The sequence below is a fragment of the Vidua macroura genome, chromosome 6 (genome assembly GCF_024509145.1).
Source record: "Vidua macroura isolate BioBank_ID:100142 chromosome 6, ASM2450914v1, whole genome shotgun sequence".
Classification (NCBI taxonomy): domain Eukaryota; kingdom Metazoa; phylum Chordata; class Aves; order Passeriformes; family Viduidae; genus Vidua; species Vidua macroura.
The window spans coordinates 35,173,735-35,198,898 of NC_071576.1; the positions used below are offsets into that span (position 1 = coordinate 35,173,735).

At 42.1% G+C, this 25,164-nt stretch overlaps 1 protein-coding gene across 4 annotated transcripts in view; it reads left to right on the forward strand.

Moving 5' to 3' along the window:
- The window catches only part of SIPA1L1 (signal induced proliferation associated 1 like 1), a 197,449-nt gene extending 184,199 nt beyond the window's left edge, over positions 1-13,250 (forward strand). For 3 of the 4 annotated variants that reach the window (XM_053979928.1, XM_053979929.1, XM_053979930.1), the window contains 7 exons: positions 591-830; positions 1,906-2,071; positions 3,796-4,039; positions 6,869-7,015; positions 9,693-9,807; positions 10,300-10,381; positions 11,136-13,250. In XM_053979928.1, the coding sequence (XP_053835903.1) occupies positions 591-830; positions 1,906-2,071; positions 3,796-4,039; positions 6,869-7,015; positions 9,693-9,807; positions 10,300-10,381; positions 11,136-11,279 (1,138 nt within the window). In that variant the 3' untranslated portion in view covers positions 11,280-13,250. The remainder of the gene's footprint in view (positions 1-590; positions 831-1,905; positions 2,072-3,795; positions 4,040-6,868; positions 7,016-9,692; positions 9,808-10,299; positions 10,382-11,135) is intronic. The other variant, XM_053979931.1, reaches the window with a different exon arrangement.
- The last annotated feature ends 11,914 nt before the right edge of the window (positions 13,251-25,164 follow it).

Sequence of the window (25,164 nt, forward strand, 5' to 3'; positions counted from 1 at the left end):
CAAGCTGCAGTTGGTCTTCCCAGCTCCATTTTCTCTCTTGACAAATGGTGATATATGTTAGAGACCTGTTCTAACTTCTCAATTTAAGTCTTTTTTTTTTTTTTTCCTTGCAAATGCTAAATAAATGCTTTTCAGGTGAAATTCAGGAAGCCTTATTTTGAGAGATGTATTGGTTTCTTCTTTAGTTTGTTTTGGGGTCTCAGAGATGTTTCTTGTTGCTTAAGTTCCTTCAAAATATGTTTTCTTCTATAGCCAGGAATTCCAGCAAGAATTTGGACTTCAGTTCTTTTTTGCTAATTGAACTAAAATCTCATGTACGACTTTTAAACTGCCTAATGACAATTTCCCATTTTGTGAAGGGTGGTTATATTGTATCCTTAGAGGTTGCTTGCAAAATTTTTCCATTACTATGTGAGGTGTTTTAATGAAACATTGGTGGAAGGCCCTTAAAAAGAGCAAACTGGTTTTGCTACTCTATCTGCTGTTGATAAGAATTACATCTTGTGCCCAGTGTTCTTTTCTAAAATCAATTAAACAAGGCCTGTATGCACACATTTGAGGCAATTTCTGTCTTTATGTTCTTCTCCTAGTACCATGAGCTCACGACACTCTACCAGCCCTGTTGTCTTCACCAGTGCCAGAAGCTCACCTAAAGAAGAACTTCATTCTGCTACTTCTCCCCAGCTTGCACCTTCTTTTTCCTCCTCCTCTTCCTCCTCATCTGGTCCTAGGACTTTCTACCCTCGCCAGGGTGCTACTAGCAAGTATCTGATTGGATGGAAAAAGCCAGAAGGGACAATAAACTCAGTGGGGTTTATGGATTCAAGAAAGTAAGATTTTTGTTTTCTCTTGTTTGATCATTTGCTTTAATTGTAAAAGAAGCATTTTGATCTGTGACAGTTCTCCGTAGACAAGAGCTTAAGACTGTTTAATACAGTGCTTCATCTTCTGTGGAACTTAATCTCTAATCTAGTCTTCTTGGAGTATGGTTTAAGTATTTGATAGCTGGCTAATCTCATTCCCTGTTAATTTGTAAAAGTTGGAGTTTTTATCATTTCTAGAAAGCTCTATGGATTTCAGTCCTATTAAAGCTTATCTTTTCTTGGGACTACTTAAAGGTGACTTAAAATGCTATTTGAGCAAATATTAAAAATCCTCTTATTGTAGAGCCTGAGTTTTACTTAAACCTCTCATTCATGTAGTAGTACTGTGCATGTTGTGCATTAACTCTGGCATTCCATGTTGCCTTGTTAAAATTGCTGCCAGTAACCAGTCTAACTGGCTTAAAGCAAGCCAAGATATCTCAGCTTTACAATATGCAAGCATCTCTTTTTGAAGAGAAATTGAGAAACAGCTTACTAGTGAAAATATTGTTATATTGTATGACTCAAAAAGCAAGTAGTTCAGAAAGCCCATTTCAAAGTAATTGATTCAAACTTTCTTGACTGTTACTGAGTCAGGCACAGTATCTCTAGATGATACCAATAACTGGCTGTCAAAAGGAAATGGTGAAACTTTGTGATAACTACGTTATTAAAAGCCAGTTGAAATATTAAAGAAACTTGGTGATTTGCTGCTTTTCAGCTTACTGAAGACACGTGTTTTTAGCTTTGTTTAGAATGCATGTTATTTTAATGGATTTGGCCCCTTATTGGGAAAATGTATTACATTAACCTTTCAATTATTTTATTGTATTGCTAGTTGATGTTTTAAAACAAGCTTAGTGCTTCCACAGGTATCCACTAAGGTGAGTCTCTGCTATAGTAGTGAAACTTCTTACGTCCTTTCTGACCTCTACTTACTTCTTTTCTTTTAAAAACTTGAGGGTGCTATAATTCGTGTTTCATTCATACCTCCTGCCCCAGGGCTTTGAGACCTGAATGTGTCTGTTCCATTTCCTTTAAGACGTCACCAGAGTGATGGCAATGAAATGGCCCACCCTCGGCTGCGGGCGTCGGCAAGAGACCTGCGGGCGTCCCCAAAACGAGCATCCAAGTCCACTGTTGAAGAAGAACTGAAGAAATTGATAGATCTTGATAGCCCAACACCTGAATCCCAGAAGAATTTTAAGGTATGTTAAAGAGAGAGATAGGATCTTTTCTATTCTCGCCCATACCAGGAAAATAAAATGCGAGGCATTCCCTGAATTCTCATCATGGACAGGAAATAATCTCTTTGTAACTGATTACTGGAGAACCGATTTGGTGAAAAGTTTCATTATTACAGTCTCTGCAATATTATTACAACTTTGTGTGCAGATTTAAAGAGACAAATATGCCAAATTGCAAAGAACATTTAGTACTGCTGGGTTATGGAAAATCCTGTAGTGTTGTCTTACATATTTTAACTGTTCTACTCTGATTGCAGCACTAGAGAGTGACTTACTGACAGTACTGAAACTCCTTGCAAAAAGCACCCTTTTATACCTCACTGATCCTGTTATCAAAAATGATTCCTAAACTTAAGCTGATGTTTTTTCAGAATAAGTAGAAACATTTCCTGATGTGTTTCAAAATATGTTGAATAACATGTAAGTGCATTTAGAATCCATAATCTGGAAGAGAATGTCTTGATTTCTAGTCTTCATGTACAGCCAATGCTTGTCATCCAGAGCCCAAATTGTTTCCACAGCAACCATGCAGAAGAGAGAGCTGTAACTTCATTTTTGCTAGTAAAAACCTGAAGTGGCTAGTAAGCGTGGCTTCCATGCACAGATTATCTAAGATGTTGCTTTTGAGGCCAGAGATAAAAAAACCTTGTTATTGGCAAGATAGCTTTTCCTTAGGTTTGTGGTAGTTCTGAGGGGAACTGGGACATGGATGATGAGAACACCTCCTGTTGGTTGTTTTGAGCAAGAGAACTGTTCTCTTTCCAAGATATCTTCCCAAGCTTGCTGGTTTTCTGCTGTGGGGTTAGGGAATCTTGATCTTTATTTCCTGGTTGCACTTTTGATAAATTTCAGCAAGTTAAAAGCATTCTGTCACACCAATAAATTGCATCTTAAAAGTAAAATGGCGCTTTAAAAGTAACTTAATTCTGCCCACTGTGGGACTTAGATTTCATCTTACAGAAGTAGTCTTACAATATAAAAATTTTTTGACCAGATTTCAACCAAACTGTAAAGAAATGTTATGCCTTGGAGACAGCTATGTTGCTACAGGTTGCATGAAAATCAGAGTCTCTGCTGGTTGGAATGATAGCAGCTCTCTGGCACTGGCCTGAGAGTGCAAAACTCCTGGCTACCCCAGCATTGCTTTCTCCTCTGTGGAGCATGGAGGAAGCTGGGCTGATGGTGTGGGTAAGACACAAGCTATCTTATTCATGGGAGTGCTTTTAATTCAAATACTTCTGAAGACCCACAGCAGTGGTGGATGTTCCTCGTTTTTCAGTAACAGGAGACTTCTAATTAGTTGGCATTTGCTGGTGCTGTGCCTGCAGGAATGCAGCCAACCCTGTGCAGTGGGAGAACTCTGGTTTGTGCAGCATTCAGGCTCTTTCTGTATCCATTTCTCTGCTACAGATCAGCTCTAGAGTCAGCAAGGGCTGCCTGAGATTTCCACTTCAGGAGAAGTTTGAAGGGTGTTTAAAAGTTAAAATATGAGATAGGCAAAAAAAAATCTCTATATATTACCTAGCTATAACCTCCTTAAGAGCCAATTCCTTCAATTTTTTCCTGTCCACTCGGAATAAATGCTATGTAAACACTTGGTTTCTTACTTTAAAAAATTATTTCAAAAGTTTATTTATTGATTATTTTTTTCTCATTTCTTTTTATTTGTGTTTATGAATGTATAGTCACACACTCTGTCCTGTCAGTCTCCCTTTCCCAGCACTCCTACCACAAGGCGTGCCTTGCAAAGGACTTTGTCAGATGAGAGTATTTACAGTGGTCAAAGGGACCACTTCTTCACCTCACGGGCCTCGCTCTTGGACCAAGCCATGCCAAATGATGTTCTGTTCACCAGCACCTACCCTTCTCTCCCAAAGTCGCTGCCGTTACGAAGACCATCCTATACTTTGGGAATGAAATCACTGCATGGTAAGTGGATTTCCTATTTTTCTACTTGCAGAGGAATCCTTTGTGAATCATCTTGGGGGAGAATGTTTGTTACAGCAATTGGTATTTCCATCTTGATTTTGCTCAGATGAGGACAGTCCAGTCACATGACTGAAAATGTAAAAAAAAGGACAGGAATTTAATTTTTTTCCCCTCACTTCAGTGGGTGTAAGATGGCATGACTGGTCATGCATTTGCCTTGTAGAGGGAGCACAGAAATTTGCCTTACTGGCTGCAAGTTTGTAATTTCTTCCAAGAGTCACCTAGATCAGTTGGACCAATGGACAAATAATGTATGCCTGGTTATCCACCAGAGACAACTTCAGGTGTCAGTTCCTTCTTGTGGGATTACGGGAACAAAATATGATTAGGAAAATGATACGGAGGTGGGTAAATACTAGTGGACATTTAGAGAAACAGCTACACCAGATACAGCTTTTATTGTGCCAACTGTTCAACTGTTTTTAAATTCATTCCCTTACCCTATTTATTTTACAGCACTTGAATTACTTATTTTAGTCACACAGTTAACCAGAAAAAGTTATTTGTAAAGTGCTGTCAAGAAGACACTCAGCTTTTCCCCATTAGTTTACTGAAAAGTCTCAGTATGATTATTTGATGAGTTGTGTGTTGCTGCATGTGAATGTCACAGTAAGAAATGGAATTTTCACAGGTTCCCACTGTACATCATAACTGAGTGTATCTTCCAGAAATAGAGGTAGATCGCAGGGTAGGATTCTGAAGAAATACATATCTGCTCTGATTTATTCATGTTTTAGTATGTTTCAAGAGGAAAATGCAAGGCTATCAATAGATTCAACTTGCTATAGTGGGCTCTAAGCACAGTCTGTATTTAGCTACACAGGATACATTTGACAGTGAAGGCTGATGAAGAAATGTATTTAAAATTCTTTTCATCTGACTGTGATCACCAGACATCAGTTTGCAGTGTTGAACCTGACATTTTCCTGAGCTGTTGTGTCTGTATAACATGTTTCTTGCATAAGAGTTAGGAAACTGAGCTCTTTCCATTTCTGTTTTTATATGCACTAAAATAACTTTGTAGACTTGGTTATGCTTGGAGGATTTGGTTTTTGAGGCCTTGGGGTCAGAAGATTAATGATGCCACCAGAGTACAAGTGGAAAGCAGCACTTTGTCTCTTTTCATTTAAATGCTGTATTTTCCAAAAAGAAAACTACAAAACCTTCTTTTGTTATCATGTTCTCTTCCATCCTAAACTGATAAGTCCTCCTAGCACATAACCTTTCTACCTCTGTCAACAAAACAAAATTTTCCATTTTCTATAAAACGTAGGAGCTGCATGATAAACGGACCAGCTATTTGATTGGCACACAAATTGTCTTCCCACACACACTTCGCTGAGAAAAGGATTAAGTAAGCTAGATATTTAGTACCACAAGTATTTGTTGGCTTCCAGTTACTCAAAATTCTATAAATCCAAAGATTCCAGAGCACATCCATTTTTTTAGAGGAAAAAGTTAGCTAAAAATGCTTGTATTTACTCATCTGCCTTAACAATCCAACTGACATTTTTAAAACAGGTACCTTTTCAAATAGTTAGGTTTTCATCTAATTGCATGTATCTTTTCACTAACTGGAAATATTTTCAGGTTAACAACCTCCAAAATAACTCTTTCAAGAGCTAAGATAAGAATCTTCAGTGTTAATAATATTGAGCCAAGATTACATTTACAAAAGTAAATACACACAGACACAAAAAAATATCAATATCTCTGAGCAAAGAAGTGAATGCAGTGTAGCTTTTCTGGTCACTGTTCCCCAGGCAGCAATATGATTTAGCGGAAGTTCTTATTAATTATTTTAGTTATTGAAGTTACATAGTTATTAGACTATCAAAAAAAAAAAAAAAAGTGGTGGAGGAGGGGAAATAAACAACACAACCCAGGCATTTTGGGATTGTATCCTGCCTGTCACACTGCCATTCTGTTCTGTATGATCCAAGCAGACCCTTTTCTGTAATCTTCTCAGCAGCTTCCTCCCAAGTGCCCAGTCCATCTTCTCCCCCCTACCTCCCTCTCTTCTAATACTGCCTACAGCGTTTTCAAAACTACTTTACATCCTGACAGAGGGCATGAGAAAGGAAGTTGCTGCTTCTGAGCTCACATGTGTGACCAGGCATTGCACATTTTTGATTGTCCAGCCAATAAACTGAAATAAAGTAGATAATTCTTGGTTGACAGTTTGGTCTTGCCCTAATTAGTGGTGAAAATCTAAGTGTTTTCACTTTTGTTGTTTTAATTTGCACAAAAATTACAGGGATTTTGAATCCTTCTTTCATGCTTGCCAATCTTGTTTTTTTCCATAGGGAGCCATGTAACCGCTTACAGGTGGGTGTGGTTTTAGTAAAGATCTGAAGGTTTTGCTGAACTGCTGAGAGATGTGCAATGCTCTGGAAGTAACTTTAAGAGTTTTCTTGTTCTGATTCATCTTGGTAGGCTTAATTCAGCTCCAGTTGGTTTACAAGATTGTAAAGAGGAAGGGAAAAACCTCACAGTTTTGGGTTGATTTTTGGGTTTTTTGGTGTTTTTTGAGACACTCAGCTGAAAAGATTAAGGCAAGTTAGAAAGCAGCTGAATGTGCTGGCTTTAGAAAACTGCTTTGTGAAGTGCTGTATCTGGTGAACTGCAGTTGATCAGGCATTCTTCTGAATTTTGGTTGATTTTGAAAAGTGCTATGCCAGAAAAATTAAGAACAGGGTATGCAATATATAAAGAAAGGAATTTTCAGGTATTTTTATGGAGTTTGTAATCTATTCTGCATCGCTCCAGGAGAGTTTTCTGCCTCAGACAGCTCCCTCACAGATATCCAGGAGCAAAGACGGCAGCCCATGCCAGACCCTGGTCTTATGCCATTGCCTGATTCTGCCTCTGATCTGGACTGGTCAAACTTGGTAGATGCTGCCAAAGCTTTTGAAGGTAAGTTTTCAGAATACAACACTTGGGAAGCTGATCTTTGTGCACACTTCATTAAGGACTGTGGGTTTTGTGGTTGTTTGGGTTTATTTTAATCCTGACTTTTGGTTTTTTTGTTCTTAATTTTCTACTTAGTCTGAAGCTTAAGCTCATTTAAAATACCTACTCCAGTGTTAAGAGCCTGAAACTTCATATATAATACTCAGATACCACTTCTTCATATTGGAAATCCTCGGTGGTATGGTTTGGCCAAATCTTTATGAAACTGGTCACTTTTCATATTTCACATAAAACAGCTGCAGGCAGCTGGTCTGGGAAAGGCACAAAAGTGCAAAAATAGAGTCATATAGTAGGGGAAAAGCACGCTAAAGATTGCTTGCTTACTGCACTAGTGAGAAGTACATCTAGTGCAGCTGAAGATTGCTACAAGATAATTTAGGAAATACCCCTTGTTCCAAAATACATTTTCATTGCCTCTGCATACCCTGAAGATGTAGATTTGCATGTAAGTGTTGTTTCATCCTCTGGCATTTTCCATCTCCATGACACTTGGTAAACTTAAGAGAACTGTAAACTGTCTAGATACATTTGAACTTAAAATTAAAACTTAAAATGCAGTTTAGACGAAAGAGAATTTATGTTACTAGAATCCAATGGAAAAGTCTTCTAGGTGCGTGAAGCAGAAGTGCTCATTCCTAATGTGTGCATAAATGCTGTGTTGTAGCAGGCAGAGGCCCTGCAAGGCCTCCATGGTGGTCACTCACCTAAGATAAGAAATGCAGAGTCATGATGAGTCTGCCCCTCCTCCACCCTCGGACCCTTGTTATCTCTCTGTAAGGCTATAGGTCGTATTCTCCTCAACCCTGGCCATTGGACAATTTCCAACACCTCTGTACCCTATATAAACTCCCATTTCTGCCCAGTTCGGCAGAAGAGCTGTCACTGGAAACTTTCACAGGAGCTGCCAATAAAGACACCGCTGCGGAACTCCACACAGACTTCTCCTCTCTCCATCCCTGCATCTGCCGAGGCACTTTGCGAGCACAGAGCGAAATCACTAAGAGCTGAATTCACCAGAGCTGAAATCACTGCAGAGTTGCTCGCTAAGTCACCTGCGGCTGGGAGCTGGCCGGAGGGACCCAGACAGGCTGAGCTTGATCAGCACAGCTCTATCCGGGACACCTACGGCAGTGGCTGCCTGGGGGGCCGGACGGACCCCTGGGACCCCAGACCACATTACTGTCCCACCTTCATGGAAGTATTTTTTCACTGATCTTGAATCTTTTAGACCTTATTCAGCATGGCTGGAGATGTCTGTGAAGTAACCTGATTTCTTGGCTATTCTCTGGTAGTAGCCTTAGATATCATTACGACAGTGGGTGTCTCTATGAGTGTTCAAGATGTACTCATGTCCTCTGCTCTGTTGCCACAGAAGTTGTAGGAGCAACTTGGTTTACATTTCTGCTGTGTAGTTTTGGGAAGAGTAGTCAATGTAAGACATGGACTTCAATAAGAGATGAATTTGTAGTGATGGTTTTTTCATCACCACATATGGGTGAAACTCAGGTTTTAACACATTTCCCTGTGGATGGCAGTTTCTCTTTATAGGATACTCTGGTTTTTGGTGAGATTTATTTGACTGTCCTCATTAACCTGAATCCCTCACTTGGTAGGCCCCAGACTCACTTGTGTTTCTCTTAAGAAGTGTGAACACAGTCACTGTGGTCAAGATAACAAACTGACAACTCAGATGAAGAAAAGCTGGAGTAATGTGTTAGCTGGCAGCTTCGTCTCACTGCTATAAAAATACATTCAAATTTGACTTGGAGAGGGATCTTAGTATAATTCCATTGGTGTTTGGTTGTCTGGTCTCAGTATAATCCCAGCCTGTAGTCTCTGACAAGTGCCAGTAGGGATTGACACATACCAAGGAGTCTAAATTCTGATTTGTGATCCTGAACACCACCTCTACACCACTGATTGGTGTCCTCAGCATAAGCCCCTGAAGTTAAAAATTGTGGTATCTGTACAGCTGAAAGAAAAACTGCCTGGATCCCTGAGCTACACCAATCTGTACTATAATAATTTGCCAAACAGAAAAAGACTATACTCATCTGTTTCCAGTGAAACCCCAACAGCTGCTGAGGTTAATTTATTAAGCTAAAGTCTTTATATTGCTGTGTGTCACACCACGTGATGGTGTTTTAGAGATGTGTAAGAACATTTGAACAGTTACAGGACAAGAAATACACAAGGCAGGAAAGAGGTTTCATGTTTCAATCTGAAAATGTTTTATAAGACATAAGGAAAAAATTTCAGGTTCTGAAAAATGACATTGGTCAAAGTGCACACAGTGAGCTTTTCTTTCCTCAATATAAAGGCATTCTTTATAGAGTGAAAGAAGCTAAATATAGTTGCTAAGTTATTGGGTGGTATCATGCAGCTGTACCCAGGAAGATCTCTTTGTACTTCCTGACTCCAGTACAGTGGCAAACCTACTGCAAACACTTGCATTGCCAGTTTGCTTCTGTCAAGTTTACATTGGTATGTCATATCATCACTTTACCTTGCTTGAAACAGACTGAAATTGCTGAGATGCTGGAGTGTAGCTGTTGTGCTGTGCATGAACAAATAATTATTATTGCTGCCATTGTTTTTCTCTGTATGTTTGCCTTCTCAGTTCAGCGAGCTTCATTCTTTGCTGCTGCTGATGAAAATCACAGACCTGTGAGTGCTGCTTCCAGCAGTGATCAGGCTGAGGACCAGCTTACTGCACAGATAAAGCCTTATACAGGGTAAGTAAATACACCAGATGTGCAGGCTTTCCCAGCTACAAACCAAGGAAAAGTGTAGGGATGTCTTCATTTGGAAGCCATTTCCAGGCTTCATACAATAACTCTTCACAAGTTCTCATAAAGATGGAACTGGGAGGTGAAAATAAAAGAATTGTAAGTCCAGTTGAATCTTTTTGCAGTTTTTTTCTTGTCTGAAACATTCATGAAACTGTCCAAAGCAATTGTAATTCAAGGCATATACAGTGAGTTCAAGTAGAAAGAAGTCAAGTGATGGGATGACCCATCAAGTAATAATGAGTTAAATTTGCTCTGTTGTTTAATGTGCTGCATGTGTTTGTTCCATGTACTCTTTATCATGTTCATTTTGTGGTCTCTTGGTGCACACAAATGCATACCTTCGTAAAGCCACTTGGTATAGACAAAGCTTCTAGCTACCCCATGTGAAGACAGTAAATCATATCAATACCTATTCTTGTTTCCTGCTTTCAACAGTAAAGAATCTCCTCCAACTCTTGCCTCTAAAGTGGACCAACTGGAAGGTTTGCTGAAGATGCTGCAAGAAGATTTAAGGAAGGTAAGCATTTCATCTACAGAAGGATTTGTAAGACATGTATTTAGTTGGTGCTTTGTGGTGCTAATAACTGTGTAATCCTGCTTTCCATGCCTGAGCCTGTGACAGTCTCATCCTTGTATGAGAAAAAGACATTTCTTTGCTACTTTTCTCAGGCTTCTAATTATGCAGGCTGGGATGGGGTGTCTGAATTTGTAGGCGTTTGATTCCTCTGCTTAAATTAGGAGGGTGATTCACAGTACCTCCACTCCTAATTCAGGGACACTGCAAAAGGCTTGAAGTTAGTCCATAAAAATGTATCCTGCTGATGAAAAGTTTGCAGTGTTATCTAAACCTGCAATTTCTGTGGTGGAAACTTCCTGTATTATTTTAATGCCTACTTGGTCCAAGAAGGATCTGCAGTACTGAGATGAAGTCTCTTAGCTGGGAAAGTGTTTGCAGGAAGATTCCCTGCCCTTTACTTGGTTAACCATCAGCACTTGTACATACAGGACAGGTCCTGGCCAATTTTATTGGACCACCTGGGGAGTCAGCTTCTGTATTGGGATCTAATACAAAGAAATCCTGTTCATGTAATCAAAACATGGGCAAGGAAACGTCACAAATGTCTCTTGGATATAAACCCATGTGTTACTGCACATAAAATCCTTAAAAAGAACAAGACTTGCTCTCTCTTAAGAGATTCCTGTTGCTCTAGATAGATAGGAAGCATGACCTAAAATTCCCATTAAGATCTGTATTTTTCCTTATGCCTAAGGAAAAAGAGGACAAGGCCAGCCTTCAGGCTGAAGTGCAACATTTGCGGGAAGACAACTTGAGGTTACAGGAGGAATCCCAGAATGCAACTGAAAAGCTGAAGAAATTCACCGAATGGGTTTTCAACACAATTGATATGAACTGAGAACAGTGTACGGGGAAGGAAACTTTCTGTTATGAATATTATTACTGGGACTTAAGCTTTAATGCCACCTTAATTATTGACATGTGAAAGTATAGTCAGAGCAATTCCCTGTTCTTCATCCTCCAATAACTCTTTTTTGCATCTCTGCGCGCACTCAGAACAATTGCAGATCAACAATCAATGTCTGCCTTTTGTAGAAAAAACAAAGTAAATAATTTTAAAAAGGTAAAATAAAAAAATAAAAGTTTAACTGCTAAAATGTGAATGTCTATTTTTTGCACATTGTCTCTTTATCTGTTATGTAAAAAATAATTTGGAGGCCAGGATCAGGCTTGCTGTTCCATCTGCCTCTGTTTCCATTAACTCCTTTCTCTCTGTTTCAGGTAATCTGCTTTTCCTTGCAGCTTTGGCAAATATTATGACATCTAGAAAATTAGAAAGAAATGTTTACTTTACTGCTCTTCTAACATTGTTTTCTGAAGTATGCCACAGACAAGGGGATGTAATGCAATGTTTTAGGTGTCTCCTTAGCAATTTGCGCTTGGTTACTAGTGCTACCTTCCCATACATTGCAGAGAGCGCGTGTCCATAGTGTATGGTACAGTACAACCGGCATCACAGCTTAGAGAGAGACTAGAGACGTGAGCCATGGGTGAGGCATATTGTCACACATCTATTGCATTAGCATTTCTGGTGGCCTTTGTTTCCTGTGGAAACAATGGCTGCAATTACCTTTACAAACAGCAAAACTAGGCATGCTGCAGTTCATACCACATCAGGCAGGCTGAGATATAAGCAATCCAGCAACAGTGCTCAGCAACAGCACCCTTCCCTTCCAGGGGAATCTGGTGCTTGCATATTTGCAGGAGACTTAAGGTGAAGTTGTAAAGAGATTAAGATTTTTTTTTTCTCCCCCCTGAAATGTCACCATGAAAAAACACACAAACTATCACTGTGTACCTGCCCTCCCATTCTATTTCCCTTGTTTTCTCAAATCGCAGCAGATTTGAGAAAAGTTTATTCAAGTTGTGTTTTCTTGTATGAGAGATCTTATCAATCCTTTACTATGGAAGATAGAGGAATATGTAAAGGGGAATTAGAGAAGTGTATTTTTCAAAGCACTGGGATAGGATTGGAGCTCTGAAATCCTGAGTCCCCAGTGAAATTGTCTCATGTGAGATTTCCCAAACTTCTTCAGCCAGCAAAGTTGATTTCTTTTTCTTTGAAGGAACAGCTAACTTGCCACAACATGTTACCTCTACAGAAAATACCTTTTAGGTGTCAAAATACAGCTTTTAAGCACTGCAGTCTGCACAGGCATTGAACTGTGCAGTGTGCTGAGAAACCTTTTCTACTCCCTTCTGAGGATATAGTTACTACCTTAGTAAATATTGCCTTCCATAAAGTGCAGTGTATTTGGGGGTTAATTTCGAGAGCATCCTCTCAATCCCCTTTATCACATTCTCAAACACACAGATTAAAATCACCGGCAAGGTCTTGTCAAAGACTTTCATGCTCTCTTCAAATCCCTTTTTCATGATCTTTAATCTTGCTGCACACAAGTACACACTACACTTCAACCTCAAACTTCATTTGTGATGCTAATCCCCATGGAGTTCTTCTCTAATGTTTTGTCATGGAAATGGATCTCTTTGGAACTATTTCTGGAGTGCTTTTGTAAAGGTTTAGAATGTCTTGGGTTTTTTAATGACTTGTATGAAGGAGATTTATATAATGCCTGATATTATTTGTAAATGGGAAATATTGCTAACATCTCTGAGCATCCTGAAGTCTTGCTTTTATTCTCTTTTATTTTTAAGTTTGGTTTTATTTTATTTCAAAAAAATATTTTGGGACTTGGGGCAGACTATTTATTAGAGTTTTGCAACAGAGTTCTTCTTGTATGATGCCACTGAAGGCTACTTGTAAAATTCTGACAATAAAACTCATTTTAAAGGTTCTTCTAAACCATTTTCTGATTTTGTTGGTTTTGTTAAGACTTTCCAGAGTCTCCATTTCTTCCTGCTTTCTTCATGTACCACTTTTATCAGTACTTATTGATACATGAGTTCCATTCTCTATTAGATTCCTGATTTTTATCCCTTTGAAGGCCATTACTGGGCATGTAAAAAACACTTAATCCCTTGACTTTTTACTTGTATTATTGCACAAATATATCTTCTTCCCCCATTTACAAGGGTTTGCTACCTTTAACAGTTGCTCTGGGCTTCACCAGAGTGATGTAAAGGAGAGGCAATGTTTTTTTTTTTATAATTTATCAGGATTTTAAAACTGACTTGGACTGAAGCTAATTTAGGTGAAAACCAAACTGTCCTAGCTCATCTGCCCAAGGACACACAGCTTTCAGTGTCCCAGAGCCACACCTGCAAGCGTGCAACATCAGGTTTTAGGCTTGGGAGGGTGGGGCAAATAATTCATTTGTTTTGTTTTCCAGATCTTCATCTTTCACTTGGGAGATGACCTTGGAAGTGTTTTGAACAGATGTTTTTTTGGCCCACTGGATCAGCATTCCACACAGCTCAAAAATGTGGAACTAGGTCAGTCTGCAGGAAAATGTCTTCCAGTTCACTGAATCAATCCCCACAAGGCATGTGGGGAAAGAAAATTCATCTCTTTCTAGCAGTGAAGTTACCAAACCAAGAGATCTGTGAAGCAGCAAGAGCAAATAGAAGCATCTGATGAAAAATTGAGGTTGAATCTTGTAAAGAAAGCTAGATGCTGCATTACCATTTGTAATTGGATCCTGGTAGCTGAGCTGAAGGAGGAGGCTTCCTTCAAGTCAAGGAGTTGCCCTGTCCACATTCATAATGAATTCATGCTGGAGGTTCCCACACTCCACCACACACAGCACTAGGTCAGCCTAGACCAGGGCAGGATCCAACCTGCAGGCATCTCCTTGCAGCTGGAGCAGTGACTGGCCTCAACAAAAGGTGGATGGCTGTGGGAGCAGTGTGGGTAATAAGGACGACGTTCCTGTTTCACCCATTTTCCCCAGAGAGTAATGTTTTATGTTCCTGGAAACAATTTAGTATTCCTTGTCTACATTCCAGTGCAAAAGTGCTGTTTCCCTGTGACAGATTTTTGGATAGCTGGATGTGGCTGATACAGCAGCAGCAATCTGCCTTATTTCAAAACCCCCCAGTCAGGGTGTGGGAATGTCACCATGGGGGGCTGCAGCTTGCATGATGGATAATACTCTTCCCAGAAGTGGTGCTGGGCATGGGTAAGAGGTCAGAGGGTGGTAACTGGGTGTGGTTAGGGGTGAGCTGTGAGGCATACAGGAGAAGGGATTGTGAGGGGAGAGGCTGGTGGGAAGGGGCCTGTGGGAGCTTGTTATGGGGTTAAGGGAGAGGAGATGGGATGAAATGCAACACAATCAGGTTTCACTCATCTGAAAGTGTGGCTACTGTATGATAGCTTCTTGTTTCTGTGGGAGGCTGTGGTCCAACTCAGTGAATAAGTAGTGTGAGAGCCTTTTTCCCAGCTCTTTCTATTGAGGGAAAGGTCCCCATAAACCAGGCATAGCCTGGGAGGATTGACTGGTCTGCTTCTAAAACCTTTATGTAATTCTCTCAACTCTTAGTGCCTTCCTTTGGGCTGACAGCTAACAAATCCTCTTTTTAAGCAGGCAGTGCTCTCCTGGCAGACAATTCAGCATGGTGTTAGGCCTGTATGTGAGCAACTTGCTTTGCTGCAAGACAGCAGGGGAGCAGGAGGTTGCAGTTTATCTGCTGGTATGGCATCCAAAGCTGGATTCCCTGCAGGAGAGATGATACAGTCCCTTCACTGCTGCAGCTGGAGCAGACATGGGCTGTGCTGAAGTGGTTACTAATGGAGGGAAGTGGAGCAATGAGATTATGAGGCTTGTATAGATGCCTTCTCCTTTTCCTGATAATGGTAGTGGTGAGGAAGTCCTTGCTGGGCTTTTTAAGGAAATGCTAGGGGGAAAAGAAGCTCAAAGAAATATTCAGGGCTCTGCAGTAAGATCCCCTTCCCCCAGCAGTTTTGGCTGGGCATGAGGGGAGTAGGGCTGGGAGTTTGTGAGTTGAACTTTCTGGAGGCTCAAGACAGGCTGTGGCTGATGGCAGCCACTTACACCCCCTTTCTCTAAGGAAAACCAGCTGCAGCCACTGTCTGGGAAAGGCAGATCCTCTTCCAGTTTGTACAGCAGCAGCCTGAGCAATCACAGTCAGCTTTGGGGAGACAGAGCTGCTGGGGACCTTGTGGGGTTTTGCTGCACTCAGTAAGCAAGGTCTCAGGAAGCAAGTCCCTCTGTCCAGCTTTTCCTGTGTTTGCATGGATGGACCTGTCTCCTTTCAGAAGGTAATTTCAGAGTATCACAACCTGCTTGTGTATTTTGCAATGTGTTGTGTCAGTGATTTAAAGTGGACTGGGCTGCCTGTGGCACAGCAAAGTGTGGGCAACTGGAGAACTCCTACAGGAAGTAAAACCAATGTGCTGCAGTAATCTGTACATCCTTATCAAACTGCAGGACTGGCGGCTGCAGAATTTATGATCTCTCACAAGGTAACTCAGGTTGGAAGGATCTTCAGGAAGTCTCTTCTCCAGCCAGTTGTTCTGGACTTTACCCAGTTGAGTCTTGAAGAAAAACCTTTGATGCATGGTCTCTCTGGGCAATCCATTACTTTGTTCATCATGAAAAGGTTTCTATTTTCAGGGTTATTAGAAGAAAGATGTAACCTCAGCAGCAGATGCAGGCTGTGTTTTGCCTGCATTCCAAAAGCTTATGACACAGGAGTCTGTACCCTCCTTGAAAGTCCACAACGTGTCCTCTGTCTGCAGCCAGCAGCAGAGCTACCACATTTGCCATTTTCCCTTTGGTGAGCCTGGCACAAGAAAGGAGAAACCTGCAGCTTGGTGGATGCTGAGTGCTGTTTGCTTCACTCCACTAATCAACTTCCTACAGTCCAATTCTGATTAGTTTCTAGGAATTCCTTTTCTCTGTACTTGGTACTGCTTATTCATGCTTTAATCAGGGCCTAGATTGAGCCCCCTGGTTGTCCTTCACTCTGTGCTGTCTGCAAGAAGGACACACGTGCTGGGAAGCCACAGCTGAGGGCAGAGGATGCTCCTGGCAGCTGAAGAAACCTATCAGCTATTGGCATGTGAAGAAGTCAGAGACTGAAATGAGGATGTATTCCAGGACTAGGACTAAATGTAGTTTCCTAACCTCATGTTGTGATAGTGGCAAATGGCACCAACTAGTAACAAAAAAGAGGTTTCACACCACAGGGGCAAAAAGCAGGGATTTGTCCTAGTGCTGTTTGAAAGTTCATTTCTGTTCTTTCCTCTTGCTTCCTCTCACCTCTCCTGCACTTTTCCAGCAGTTTGTTCGTTTTGACTGGTGGCTGCTGACTGCTGTTCTGCCTCCTGGGATCTGATGCAGGAAGAGGGGCTGCTCCAATGGTCCTGGCAGCAAAGCTGTGTCTGCCTGTGGCTGAGCTGAAAGGAGAGACTGAGTCAAGCAACTGAAGGACTTGGCTGAATTGAAGAGCTTGACTGCTCACTTATTTTGTGAAAGGAGCCAAGGTGCATTTACATCTCTTTCTATCTCACACCCATAAGGAGTTTGCTTAGCTGGAGCTGGGAGGCTCAGTGATAACTTCCACTGTATGGAAGGAACAGGCTATGTCATGCCCAAATTGCAGTGTGCCAGGGATAATGCCTGGGATGTGTCTGCCCGTGCACAGCAGAAACAACCACTATGTGCTTGCCTGGCCCTTCCTCCTTCAAAGCTTCTGGCTCAGTCCAGCTCTGCCCAGAGGAGCTGCCCAGACCTCTGCAGTACCAACTTCTGCTGCAGGCATTGCATGGGTGGGGAACTGGGGACACTTCACTCTCTTGTTTCCTCTGTGATCCATGCCATTTGATCCTAATAGTGGGATAATAGAAGTGTACATCTATTTGTTTTTATTGTTCTTTGTAACACCTTTATTTTTTTAGAAAAGGTTAGGTGTTTTCAAGCTTTCATGTGCACAAGCATCTGACAAAAGCCATTATTCCATGTTATGCTTCACATTGGAAGACTGGTCAGTCACCACCATCTGCAAGTTCTAATAGCATTATTGACTAATAGATTGTTTTGTGACCTCCTCTGCTTTATATTCTTCCTCAGGTCAGGCTCAACACACAGCCTGGGGAAGAAGAAGGGGCAGAAAGGAGTACATACAACTGGCTTCTTGCCTACTGAGTATTTCCCTCTTCCTGCTTGCTTGTGTTCTGCCATACTTAGAGCTGTTGAAATTGGAGAATTTTACATGTGTGAAGTTTTCTAACTGATCTAGTCTGCTAGAAAGTCCCTCATGGAGGCCAAATATGTAAGAGCTGCACTGCGTTCCGCTAACTAGTCAAGCAAACAAGAAATTGCCTCCTTGATGAAAACTTGATGAGGTTACACCTATAGCATGGAAATGTGAATCTCCCTCGTTGTTTGATTTTTCTTTCAGTGCTTCCCTGGCCTAAAAGCAACACTCAAACCAGCATTAATTCCACAGCTCTGATTTGTTTGGTCTGATTTTGTAGTTAGATCTCAGTTCCCCACTAACATCCTGTCGTTTTTAGCCATATTTGATTTTTAAGTGAGCCATCTTTATTAGACAGTCAAAGTATGGGTCATAGCTTACACAGGGGAGAGTCACTGGAATCACAGCATGTAGTGTGGGTCTCTGGTCTGCTGTAAGATGTCATCCCCAAGTCCTGAAGTCTCAGGCATGCAACCTGCATCCTGTTGTCTTTGTGGCTGGAGTGGGCAGAAATGATGGGAAGTGCCTCAGAGAAAGGTGTTGGCAGGCAAAGGCATCCCCATCTGAGGTCAAGAAAAGGCAGACAAGTTCTTCACACAACAGTCACTGGAGGAGCTGCAGCAGTCCTGGACAAGAGCCCTCGAGGTGTTTTCTCAGCAATCTAGGGGCCAGCAGAACAGGAAAAACCAGGGCTGCTTGGTGTGAGGTGCCAACCATTTCATGATGAGAAAAGGGAAAGACAGAACGAAACTGCGTGTAAGTGCACACTAGTCTCTCTCTTACTGAAGTTTCTCAAGTAGGAAGTGACAGAGTAGTCTTACAGCAGGCCTGTGGGAAAACAGAACATTTTGCTTAAGTTTCATGAGGTATTGAGAGCGGGGGAGAGAGTTTGAGGGATACTTTCAGTGTAGTCTGTTTTAAAATAGATTCTTTTTAGGGCTTTTATACAGGGCATATTTGAAAAGATCAAGTGGCAGTGTCTTAATGCACAGATAAAAGCTAGATCATTTTAAAAAGGTGCTGAAGTGGGTTTATTGGTGAATTTCTGCTGGCTTCTGAACTTCACCTCTATCCTCACATGAGGGGAAATACCAGTAATGTTTCCCCATACATAGCTTTGTACTTATGGGCTTCCCTTATATAGCTTTGTCCTTATGGGATTTTAGCCACAATCAGTTCTAAACAGGAGGTTTGAAGGGAAGGGGCCTTGCTTTCTGAAGTGCATCTCTTTGGGTTGGGAAAGAAACCAGAAGAATTTGAGTCCACCGGGACCTGAGAAAAGGTTGCAAAATGAGAAAACTGGCCTAGATTTTTCCAAGGCACCACAGAGCTGCCCATGGAGTAAAACAGATGTCCCCAAGGGCCTGGTGCAGGTGGGGTACCCAGATGCAGCAAACCTGGCAGGCCTGCCAGGAGCACAGGGCAGCTCTGTGCTCCAGTGGTCCTGGGCCAAGGCTCCAGACTGAGCTCAGGAAAGGCTGGCTGACCTGCTTTTTGTCCCACTGCATCGGGCACTGGGGCTGTTCAGTAGTTCTGCACACCCAGTCTTCAGGGCACCAGCGTTCACCATGTAACTGCTACTGTGTACGCAGAGACATCCAAGCCTTGTATGTAAGGCATGACCAAAAATCCTTTCCTGCAATAAGTTCACAGATAAAGGCATTCAAAATTAGTAGCAAGTTCTGAGGACACTTTAATCTTAGTGCCTTCCACTTTCCTCCAAGTTCTCTATGGTCCTGGTCTGATAACACACACCTGAAGCTAACTGACAGGCAAATTGTGGGATGTACAGCAATCCACTGTCTGTCCATACAAGACCTTGATAATCAAACTATTCAGTGCCTTTTAAAGGTATTTAACAGCCAGCCATGCAGATACATCTTAAATCCTAATACCGTGTTTGCACTCCTGCCATGAAAAATGTTCTAATGGATTTGTTTTTACATTTTCAGGCAATGATGTAGCATCACAACCAGGTTGCTTCTGAATTTTTTTTTCAAGAAATCAAAATATAGAGACATGGGATGTTACGCTTCTGGCTTGTCTGTAGCCGTCTGTATATTTAACACTTTGATGGCAACTGAAAGTTTCTGCTGACACCATATCTATGCTGTGAGGTTTAATTTCTGAGACTAGATATATCAATAAATTAGTTCTTATTTAACCAAAAATCTTTGTTATCCTTATCTGGACATGAATAAATCCCAATAAAATAATTTTGTTTATTTGATCTAGTACTCTAGTTGATCTGAAGCAGTACTCCCCATCTGGGCTGCAACTGAGCTCAGGAGTTGGTAATTTCAGATGAGATGAAAGCCAGCCTGGCTCAGTGTTCAGCACTGGGCATCCAGGTACAGATCCAAGAACAGGTTATTCCCCTACGATACATCTGCAGCAATTTGTTTTAGGGACTTCTTGACCAAAGGAGTCACTCAGGTTTGTATATAAACACCTTCAGTTGTCTCTTTTCCAATCTCAGTCTGGCCTTAATCTTACCTTTTGTATGGAAGCACTTTTAAATCGTTCACACTGCTCTCCTCTGAGCCCTGTACTTTCTGCTAAGCCCTTCTGCAGATGGCAGGATCGGAAGTGCACAGTCTTTGGGATGCAGATGCCCTGCTGAGCTATCCTCGCATTCTCCATTGTGTTCACTATCCCTTCACAAAGCATCACAAACACTTAATTTTCTAACTGCTATGGAACATAAACTAAGTTGACATTATTTTTAAGAATAGGCCCAAGAGCCCATCTTGATATAATGAGGTCAGAAGTGTTTTTCCCATGTCCTTTCTTTTGAATTTCAGTCCAGGTTGCAGTTTTCCTGCTGTCTTCTCACCTTGTCATTTGGTAGCATATGGTTGTTTTGCAGCTCTTCACAGATAACCCTTCTGTTTTACTCAGCATATCCTCATGCCACCAGGAGATTTGTCACATTTATTACTCATTCATTTGCCAGGTAATTTACGAAGTTTCAAACATCATGGCCTTCAACACTCATCCCTCTGACACTGCCCTGGTGAACTCTGTCATGTCATGAAGGTTTGCTCCTTATATCCACCTTTTATTTCCTGTCCCTTAATCATTAATCCACTCCTTATCCTGTGAGTTTATATTCCTAGGGAACCTTTGGGGAAGCAACTTGGGTCATGGTCCTCCAGTAGGATAAGCAGGTGCTTGTATGCACTGAGCCTTTTTTGTCCATGCACTTCATGGCCACTCCAAAGGCTTCTAATAGTTTCCAGCAAGAAGACAACATGGGAGATGGAAAGTGAGAGATAGTGAATGTGCCAGTATTACCTCTCTTCTGCAGACACCCCAGTGGGTACAGAGTTCATCCAGGATGCTGGAATACACTGCTTCATTGCTTCCTCTCTTCAAGGGGGTTTGATATTGCATCTCCCAGGGAAGCATCCCAGCCACCAGACTATTAGCTTAGCTTCTGTTTTCTCCCAGCTTTTCTTGACAGATCTCCTTCATTTGGCTTAAAATATGTATTGACTCAGGGATAGGAATTTATAGTCTGGTGACTGTCCTTTAGGTTCCATTTTATCCACTGCTGTTTCAGTGAGCATTGGGTTTCTCCAGTTGAAAGTGGAACCAGTGGCAATGACAATGACAGACAGAATTGTATGCAGCCCACACATGAGGAAGATTGAGAGTGAAAGATAGAGAACTGAAAAGGCTTCTTTCAATTACCTCTTTCAAAGGGAAGTCCAGTCTCCATCATCCACCTGCTCCTTTTCCTCCAAGAGAACACCTAAACTATTGAACAGTCTTGCAGTGTCTTCAGATACTTTGATGCATATGGGATAAAGGTAGGAGAGAAAACCAGTGGAAATGGAACAATGCAGAGATGTGCATGCCCAGAACTCCTACAATGGGGAAAGGGATGGGGACCTAACATCTAGCAGTTAAGTAGGAAGGAGAGACCTGAGAAACAAGATTACCAAGTCCTGTGCTGCACTTGGAGAGGTTGGAAAATCCAATTTAAAAAAACAGCGTGGGGAAATGGCAGGTTTGAGGCACACACACAGTTGCCTTGGTGCAGGACCTGCAAGTAATCCTTGGAATCAAGAACAGGATAGCATGCAGGAAAAATAAGTGGGGAGATGGTGAGAGGCATGAAGAGCTCCCAGCTGGTGTGATATCCTGGGAACCCCCTGTTAACCGCTCACCATGTCTGAGATTCCCCCAATGCTCTGGCAAGGTGCAAGCCAGTTTCAGCTCCACCTTTTGGCCTGGGTTAGATCTTCAGAGCATTTCCCTTTCCTGTGGATGTCACTGCTCTTAGCAAGTGTCTTGTGGATATTCACAACCCTCTGCAGAGGAAGGGAAAGCAGGGATGAACACTACCAGGTGATGGGGGGACAAGGATGTAGCTGAAACCAGGTAGGTATAGGAGGGTTACAATACAGTCAAATGACAGCTGATCAGCAAGGAACTGGTTTACCTTTACATTTAGAGTAATAGTGTAAAGCTCTGGACAGGGGCCACCTACCCAGCTGAGCTCTTTGGCACTTCTGTCCTTAGAACCTTCCAGATGCAAATCACAGCTCTCTCTTGCCTGGGTAAAACAAAGCACTTATCCCAGAGAGACTAATCCTGCTGTGTTCCCTTAGGATGAGCTAGGCATGAGACTATTTTTGTAACTATTGTCTGTGGTAAAACCAGACACCCTTCGCAGGTTATTAGCCAATACAATGATACTCTGATGCACTTTGTAATTCACTTTTTATTCATGAGGCCTGAGCCATTTCCACAATGTTCTTCAGGACTGTGTGGTCTCCATGGAGAGGTTTCTTCTTGCTGTGTCAGGTACTTCGGATATTGATAGACATGAAAAAATTGTTTATGTGTGGTAGCTTTCCTCCATGTTTTTTAAAAAGGCAGAAGAAAGAAGTAAGCTATTGCTAAGACAGACCCAGGAACTTGGCTTCAGTACTCTTTTAATCTTCTTGGCCTCATAATAATTTGGACCTAGCTGCTTCTCCCATCACTACTATGATTTCTTCAGATGTACTCAAAGCTCTTGGATATTGCCAGGTCCAAGTGGCTTTTGGAGTGCCACAGGGTTGATTCTGTTTCACATTCCAGTCACTGCCCTTACCAAGCATCCAGTTCTGGGAACAGCCTGATGTCTGGGAGCTGCTCAGACGGTGGCAAAACCCCCTTGACTTGGAAAGGATTTTCAGCTGTGGAGAGGATTTCTGATCCATGCCGGATGAAGCTAATAAGATCTGCACTGAATTCAGGATATGCTGGCTCACATTGGGTAGGATTTTGGCAGCTTGCTTGGCTGTCAGATTGCAATGTTCTATGCCTTCAATGGCAGACAGGAACTGGGAGAAGAGCAGATTGTGGCCTGCCAGGCAGCTGGGAAGTAGCCTGATGCAGTAGGAGGGATCATACATGGCTGAGAACACCAACTTCCGTAACGATGAATGGGAGATGGGTACGAGCCACAAAATCCTAGCCTTGTCTTTAGCATGTTTTTCTGACCACAGTCTGACAAGGAAAAAAAGAAAACAAACAAACAAACAAACAAACAAAAAAAAAAGCCCCCCCCCCAAAAAAACCAAAAAAAAAAAAAAAACCAAACAAAAAAAAAACAACAACAACAAAAAAAAAAAACCAAAAAACAACCACAGAAAAATGCCATTGGAAGAATGAAGTAACATCTAAGAATTTCCCAACCTTTGCCAAGCAATATTTGCATACAGGGCAAGGAGGTCTTAGAAATATTTTTCCTGTGGCAGCTTGGTTAGGACTTCTAGCTGAAGTTCACTGGTTCAGTGAACACAGCAAGATTTCTTTGACCTTGACCACAAGAAATCAGGCCATGGCCATGTTCTGTGTAAGTGCATGTCACAGAGTGTGACCAGAATATGTCTAATGTATCTCATAGAAGTTCTGTTTTAGTGAGACTGGTGCTCTGTAAGAGACTACTTTCAATTGCTCCTGATTCAGCTGCCCTCAACGTTTCAGGCACCCCTGAAGACTTTCTAGCCAGCCCTGCAGGCCACTCAGTCTCCTCCCTGGCGCAGGTAGCTGAAAGTACATGTGGATGCAGACGTGGAAACTTTCTCAGTGCACTTCACTGGGCAGCAGAGTGCCGGTGGGGTCGGTGGGCAGCCCTTCCTTCCCTCGCTGTGCCTCGCTGCCCTGTGGGGGCAGGTGTGGGGCTCCTCTCGCTGTGGGCCGCAGAGCGTCTCAGGGAGCGGCGTGGAGAGGCCCGGCAGGGAAGATGTGCAGAGCTGCTTGGCGGCAGGGAGCAGAGACCCTGGTACGCCACGTGGAGGACTTTTTTTTCCTTTCCCACAAAGTAAAAGGCAAGAAAAGGGAAGGGACGCTCCTACAGGCCTCCCTGCGCTGGGATGGGCCGTGAGGGCTGGGAAGGGGCGGGGCGCCCTCTGCTGGCGCCTGTCGCCAGCGGCAGCGGGGCCGCCGGGCCCGGCCTGTGCCGCCGCTTTGGGGGCAGCAATCTTGGACAAGTCATTTCACGTCTCTCGGATTCCCGGTGAGGGCAGTGGCCACGAGAGTTCGGCTTTGTGAAGTGTTTTGAAATCTGCTTGTAAAAGATGTTGAGTAGGAACAATGCTCTCTGCTAATAAAAGCCATTGTGCAGGAGCATGTTACTGCTGGAATTGTGGAAAGGGGTGGTGCAGCCACACTCGGGGACTGCGTTCAGGGCCCAGGTTGCTGCAATAAATTGCTCTCCTTTGCAGACCTAAATCCTGTCTGCTGGGAAAAAAATATTTCAAAGCCTACAATTATCATTTTTAATCGGTGTGTCCACATGTTACTTCCAGAATAAATGCTGTGTTTTCTTTAAGAAACCAAGGCTGATTTATCTTTGGTTTTCAGCTGTGTTTCTGAGGGGTAACTGTGTTTCCCAGCAAGTAAATGCTCTTGATATTACATAGCTGTCATGAGAAAGACGACATGCTGGTAGTTTGGCAGCAGTTCTCTAGTAAAAGAAAGCATGTAATGATCTTACTGCATGATTTCTCTATTTTCCTCTTGTTCCATATCTTCCACAGATGAAGGCTGGAAAGGAAAAGAATTACACATCCTGGTTTTCTAGCAAAACTCGCTTTTCTCAAGAATGCTCCTTGAACTTTTTGTAAGTGGCAGCTCTGCTTAATCCCTGTTTCTCCTCCTACCTTTTCAAGGTTTTAAGGAGTTCTAGATGTGTAATGTGATTGTCATAGGCCATTTTCCTCCTGCTGTGCTGAATCAAGGCTGTAGACAGCCAAGTTTCTTCTCAGCAGGTGGAATCAGCTGTCAAGTGATAAGAAATGTGCAGTTTCTGCTTTTTGCTTTCACTGTTGTGGACTAATGGATGTGGTTGCTAATCTTAAAGCAGCAGCACAACATACCTCAGCTACAATTTAGTGTTTCTTGGGATGGAGTTTTCAGTTGTTCAGCTGGGTGTAAAGTGGAGGTGTGGTCACTTTAACCAATTAGCATCATCTGTAAAATTGCTGCTGCAAATATTTGTCAGCTAAAAGAAAATTGTTGACTGTTTTTTGATGCATTTCAGTTATGTAAGTAAGGTAAGTATAAAAATAATACTGGAATGCATTAATGTGAAGAGCTGG